Below are 7,103 nucleotides of genomic sequence, written 5' to 3' on the forward strand. Positions count from 1 at the left end.
AATATAAAATTCTCAACAAAAGTGTAAACAACAAAACAATCGTTTAGAATGAGATTTCAGCCGTTGGGCTGAGCCTCTTAATGTTTGAGTACCCGGCTAGGTATGATAAAGTCGCCACAAATATCCACATATTAGTGTGGAGCAATCAATGGTGGAAAGCATATCGTTACGCTACAACATTATATTAGGTGGACGCGAAACGTAAATAAATAATGGAAAAACGGGGATTTTATTTGGCGACAGTGTCGTTGATTGTGTGCATCGCCATATGTTGGTGTAAAGTCACCATAAGTGGAGGTGGGTATTCCCCGTTGATTGATTGAAAGTGAACTCTTTGAACAAATTCATTCTTCAATACGTAGTTTCAAACATTTGCCGAAATCCTGATGGACGTTTGGGTAGATGTATATCAAAGACAAAATGTTATAATCATAGTGGATGTGATCGTAATGCCAGTAATTCAGAATGCGCTCATGGCCATGGAGAACCACCATATGTTTGCTGTATTTTTGGAAATAATATCATATTTCCAGACGATGATCATGATATGCGATCTATGTCTTCAGTCACAGCAGCGGCATTAAATAAATCATCGTTACCATCAAATGTGATGGTACGTTCTTCAGAGACAACAACATCTTCGTCAAATCGTCGTATTTTCTTTCCCGACGAAAATGGTAATTTTAATATTGCCAAAGTTAAGCTTCCGGAAATTGGTGATAGATGGAGCAGCAAATGGTTAGAACACAAAGATAAAATCAAGTTGCTACCCCACCCTCCGGTATGTGGTCCCATGAATGTTGGTGATAAAATTCATGGTGGCGTCGAAGCACAATTAGGTGAATTCCCATGGTTGGTCAATTTGGAATACAGAAATGGTGAGTATGACGAAAGAGTCAAATTTGATCTTGAAATAGCAAAAATTACCACAAAACTGAATTTTGATGGAAAGCTAGGGTTTGCACTGTCCGAAAAGACCCTATCGACCCCATGTGGGCAACAAAATGTTATTCAAAGTCGCACTATATTTGTTTATGAATTCTGCGCCTGTATCTGTGTAAATGCTATCCAAACCGGTTTGAAGTGCTTGCTGAATAGTTATTTCTAAAGACAGGGAGGAGCAAAACCTCAAGAGTCTTTACGATGGCAACAAAAGCGAAATTTGTCTTTACGATTCACCTTTGCTAGCATCAGACTTTTCCAGAGATTGTCAGGATTTTTTTACACAAACGATGTGGATGGCTAGCGACAGGTAGAGGAGTTTCGTGAAATACTCAACTCCCCGCTCATTTAGCTGTTTCAGAATTACCATGGAGATACCATCAACGTGACTGAGGTCCTATGTTCATTTATTACACGGTTCGAGATTGAATTAACCGTCGCCCACAATCCACTAATTCCGAAACCAGGGGCGTAATTATGTGATTCGAATAGATCGAGAATTTGCTCGAGAAAAAGTTTTCGACACGATAAAAAACGGCATGATAAGACTCGATCGAAATCGCTTAACAAAGTTATCGATTTGTTCGATAGTAACCGGTAATCGAACTATGGAAACCTATGTGTTCTTCAAGCAACACTATGAAGGTAGACGCCAAAAAAAAAATGTATTTTAAAACAAAAACTAAAAAACAAAATTATGAATGAAAAAAAAAATTTAAATATTTGTTGAATAATACATTGAATAATAATTTCGGAATTAAGTTGTGCAAAGAAAATAAGAAAATTATTTATTTTTTTTTTAAATTTTTTAATCGAGCTTTATGATCTATAATGCAAGTGAAAAAGGAAAGCCGACGATTCGAACCCACACACCCACCACTATGTGCCATGCATGTTTCGCCTTCGGTAAAGGCTCTTCAGACATATCGGATGTGGAGCGACTTCGCTGTCCTCGAACGTTTCTTCTTTCAAATGCATTTTTGTTTTGTTTTTTACAACAACAACAATGGGGATTTTCCCATTTAGTTGTGCTTTCACGACAAACGCTTAGCGCTGCCTTTGAAAGTAAAGAGTTTGGCTCTGAATGCTTACACGCCCTGACAACACTTTTTTCCTTGTGTTTTTCAAGGACGTGGGTTCAAACCCCAGCCTGGCTCAGCTTATTTTATTTATTTGAAAATTTTGCCTTTTTAGGCGAAGATCAGTTTTAGTATTAATTTTTTTTAATTAATTTCTTAATTTGAGTTTTTCATATTTTGCATCAATATATGAGTGTTTTTGAGTTTTTCATATGCTCTAAATATTTAAAAAAGGTCAAACCACAATAAACACACCATAAAAATACAAAAAAATTAAAAGAATTTTTTTGAAAAAAATTTTTTAAAATACTTTTTAAAAAGATTTAATTTTTTCCAAAATTGAAAAAAAATACTCCATGGGCTTTCATAAAACTCTTATAACCCTTATAAAAACTCATATATTACAAAAAAGTAAAAGAGGGCTATAGTCGGACTGGGCCGACCATGTGATACCCTACACCACTTCCCCTGGTTCATAGATGAGAAAATATAAAAAAACAAGTAACAAAAGTATCAGTCGGCTTTGCCGACAGAGATATGTATACCCTCAGTCTGTGTGGATAAGAATTTTCCAAAAAAAAATATGTACTTAGTGGGATTTTCAAAATTTTGGGCGTATGAACTGACAAAAGTATGGATAGGATTAAAGCTCAAAAATGTACGGGGATATCGATAGATAGAGCTTTTTTATCACGCTAGCCTACGAAAAACATAATATCGCTGTAAACCGGGCCACTAGGAAAACCTTCGGTAAAAATGTCCAAAGGATCCTCGAACAGACCCTTAACCACACAAAAATTTTGAACATTTGTGTGTGTGTGGTACCACAAGGATTGGACAGATAGGTCCCAAATTTGAGCATAAACTAAGTTTCGACAATATTAAAGATCCAAAGTTTGGACCAAATCGGTTGCTACGTCTATGACAAATCGCGCGTACCATTTTAGCAAAAATTTTCGAACTTTTGAGGGAAAAGTACCGTAAGGAGTGGACCTATAAGCACCACCTTAGAATTTCATCTAATATTCGAAGAAATATTACAATATCTAAAGTATGGACGAACGTAGTATTCGGTTCGAGCTCTCCAGCAACTACATATGGTGCCATAGGGGTTTTTTTTTTAACATTCGGGCTGTTTTCTCAAGATGTATGGACTCGCACCTGAAACAACTTTTACTGTCGTAATTGAGGCAGCGAATGCAAGTTAATTTATCCAAAATTTTGTGTGGGAGGTACCCGAAGGAGTAGACAAATATGGTCCATATTCGAACCTTATTTATGTATATATGGTAGATATATTAGGATGGGTAAAGTATGGACTAAATCGGTCACTCCTATCAAGAGTTATCGTGCGCGCAATTTTTCCGAACATTTTTTAACTTTTGTGGGGGAGGTACCTTAAGGAGTGGACCGATATGGCTTATCTTCGATCTTAAAATAAGTTTGCACAAAATATTACGAAGGCCTGATTTTGGACAGAATCGGCAGATCCGTTCGAGAGTTATCTTGCACTCCAACCACTACACACGGTGTCATAGGGTTTTTTGCCCCTGATGAAACTTATACCGTTGTATGGGGGCAGTGAATACAAGTCGCTGCAACAAAAATCAAAGCGATTCGAGAGCAAGTCCTAAACTTAACTTTTCTGAAATTTTGTGTGGGAGGTACCCGAAGTCGTGGAACGATTGAGTCTATATTGGAACATCATCTAAGTCTGGTAGAAATTTTACGATGTGCAAAGTATGGACCAAATCGGTTAATTCCTTCAAGAGTTATCGTGCCCACAAATTTTCCGAACATATCTGAACTTTTGTGGGGGAGTTACCGGAAGGAGTGGACCGATATAACCCATCTTCGAACTTTAACTAAGTTTAGTCAAAATATTACGATTCCTAAAATTTGGTTCGAATCGGTTTATCCGTTCGAGAGTTATCGTGCGCACCATCCAGCCTGACAGACAGACAGACGGATAGACGGACGGACATTGCTAAATCGACTCCAAATTGTCTGAAACGGATTTAGACCAAACATACTTGGGGTCTAAAACCATTATTTCGATGAGGCACATTTTGCCCGTATGAAAGTGGATATACCCTCGTTAACATAAATGCTGAGGTTATAAAAAGTGTTAAACGGGACGGGTAGAAAACATTCTTTGAAAACGGAACTTTGATCAAAGCTGTTCCCTAAAGGTTCTAATCCACTTAACTTGGAATTTCACTAAAAAATTTAGTACCTGTGGTAAAATAAAATAGCTCACTTCGTGTAAACGCTACTGTAATTTATTATCACGGCTCTTAAAGGCAATAATCCAACCTAACTAACAAAAAACAATGAACACAATATCTGTTATATTTTCTGAGAAATAGCTGTTCCTTTCTCCAGAAATTTGCTAAAATTAAATATTTTCCAAAATTGGGAAACATTTTTCGTTTTTAAGAGCACGCCACGCCCACACCTTCCAATATTTTGAACTAATTTTTTGCTTTCCTTAGTTTCAATATGTTTGCTATCGAATCCCATATAGAAATTAACAAACGGTGACAACAAAAAATGGGTCGGAACCACTGTGCGACCCATATAGACAACATTCGTGTTTATAATACGTATACATAACCTTATAAATTTTGTATTATTTTCAGAGGAAGGTGAATTGCAAATAGGCTGTGCTGGAAATATACTCAATAACAAATATGTGCTTACAGCAGGCCATTGTGTCAAGGGTCCTATTGAAGAACTATTGGGTAAATTGTAAGTAAAAAATGGAAGCACTATTTGGAATATGTAAAAATTATTTTTTTTAGGGAATCAATACGTGTTGGCGAACACAACACAGTTACCGATGAAGATTGCGATGACTTAGGATGTATTGATAAGTTTGAACGTTTCTTTATTATTGAGACTATTGTTCATGAGGAATTTCATGTAACCAAAAGAGGAAGATTGTTTAATGATATAGCATTGCTAAAAACAGATCATAATATGACATACTCATTTTCGGTGGCTCCAGTTTGTTTGCCCAATGTTATCAATTCTTCGTATCCACCAATAACTGGATCTATTTTAAGGGTTGCCGGTTGGGGTGATAATGGTATAGGTAAGGAATACACAGTTTTATTTAATGGAATGGATAATATGAAATTACTTATTTTCAGAGGATTTTACAGTGGAAAAACGTATTGTAGATGTACCCTACGTTGATAATAGCGAATGTCCACTTCGTGTACAACCAACGCAAATATGTGCCGGTGGAGTTACAGGTATGGACAGCTGTATTGGTGATTCTGGTGGCTCACTGGCACGTCGTACTGCTAGCGGATGGGTTATGGAAGGCATAGTTTCGTACGGACGTAAATGTGGAGGCGACAAACCAGCCGTTTATACCAGAGTCAGAAATTATATACCTTGGATTGTAGATAATATCAATGATTTGTAAATATTAGATAGCGTGTAAGTTCTAACATATGTATTTGTAGTGGTAATAACAATAAGATTAAGCTTTGAATTAATATTTTTTATAATAATATAAATGTGATTTCGTATTAAGAATTATTTGTTATTTAACAAAACATGTTTCTTTATGGAGCAACGCAATATAAGTTTAAAAATAAGTAAATTAAGAATCAACCTGCTTTGCTGACATCTAAACACCCCTGGCATGACTAAAAAAAAAACAAGAAAAAAACTGTTAAGAAATATATGGGGAAAATGTCTAAAATAGAGTTTTCCATTTTGAAAAAAAATCCAAAAAATGTTTGATGCTACACACGGTGCTCTTGAACCAACTTTAAATGAAAGGAGCTTACACCTGGGAAGTTTTTGCGGATTCTAAAACTACAATGTTCATAGATGAGAAAAATAAAATAAACGCCGAAGCGCTTTTTAAATAAATCGCGGTCAAAGTTCTCATCTTTAGGGTTTTTATATTTATACCCTCAGCATTTATGCTAAAGAGTGTATATACACTTTCATACGGGCAAAATGTGCCTCGTCGAAATAGTGGTTTTAGAACCCAAGTATGTTTGGACGAAATCCGTTTCAGACAATTTGGAGTCGATTTAGCAATGTCCGTCGGTCTGCCTGTTTGTCTGGCTGGATGGTGCGCACGATAACTCTCGAACGGATGAGACGATTTGGTCCAAAATTTAGCTTTCGTAATATTTTGTCCAAACTTAGTTTAAGTTGGAAGATGGGCAATATCGGTCCACTCCTTCAGGTACCTCCCCACAAACGTTCGAAAATGTTCGGAAAATTTGTGCGCCAGGCATACATGAGGTTCCAATTTTGCTTCGGGTACCTCACACACAATTTCGGAAAAGTTTAGTTTAGGACCTGCTCTCGGATCGTTTTGATTTTTGTTGTGAGCTATATCGGTCCATTTTCTTTAGGTACCTGTCCCACAAAAGTTCGAAAATATTCGGAAAATTTGTGCCCACGATAACTCCTGAAGGCAGTAATGGATTTGGTCCATACTTTGCACATCGAAATATATCTACGAGACATCGATCGGGCTTGAATATGGACTATATACAGTGTCGGCCAGTACATTTTTTAAAAATATATTTTTTTTAAGAAAGCAATGTTGTAAATTTATTTTTTATTTTTCTTTTTATTTATTTATATCTTTATTGTTGAAAACATACAAAAATAAGGAATTCAGAATTCAATAAACAAAAGTTAAAATTCAAAAAACATTTTAGGTCGCAAATATAAGCGGACAAAACTAAAGCACCTCTCAATTTGAGGTACAACAAAAACTATTGAAATCAATATTTCGTTGGGTATCCTCTATTCTGGATGATACAAGCACATCTTTTAGGCATAGCGGATAATAAATTATCAATTATTGCAGGATAAATAATTGATTTTCGGAAAATTTAGCTTAAATTCTAGAAAAACTGAAAATCGGGAGGTACCGTTATATGATGGTTATACCCAAACGTGGGCCCAGGTCCACAATTTTTGGTGGAAATATTTTGTGACCACTAGGAACCCTAAGTACCAAATTACAGCTCCTTTAGTAGGAAAATGTGGCTTAAATACTTAAAATACCGAAGATCGGAAGGTACCGCTATAAGAGGG

General features: G+C 36.1%; 1 protein-coding gene across 1 annotated transcript; it reads left to right on the plus strand.

Moving 5' to 3' along the window:
* Positions 1-5,739, plus strand: LOC141389502 (serine protease 7-like). Its single transcript, XM_073961089.1, has 5 exons — positions 1-297; positions 363-878; positions 4,664-4,772; positions 4,826-5,118; positions 5,177-5,739. Exons 1-5 carry the CDS (start codon positions 213-215, stop codon positions 5,455-5,457), a joined length of 1,284 nt encoding a protein of 427 aa, XP_073817190.1. The 5' UTR covers positions 1-212; the 3' UTR covers positions 5,458-5,739.
* Positions 5,740-7,103: the final 1,364 nt, after the last annotated feature.

This window comes from Musca autumnalis, unplaced genomic scaffold (genome assembly GCF_047663935.1).
Source record: "Musca autumnalis isolate F117 unplaced genomic scaffold, ASM4766393v1 scaffold_1, whole genome shotgun sequence".
Lineage (NCBI taxonomy): Eukaryota > Metazoa > Arthropoda > Insecta > Diptera > Muscidae > Musca > Musca autumnalis.

Coding starts and splice junctions, on each gene's coding strand:
- LOC141389502 (XM_073961089.1), top strand. CDS start 213: ATGGAAAAACGGGGATTTTATTTGGCGACAGTGTCGTTGATTGTGTGC. Junction 879..4,663: donor CAATTTGGAATACAGAAATG/GTGAGTATGACG, acceptor TATTATTTTCAG/AGGAAGGTGAATTGCAAATA. Junction 5,119..5,176: donor TTGGGGTGATAATGGTATAG/GTAAGGAATACA, acceptor ACTTATTTTCAG/AGGATTTTACAGTGGAAAAA.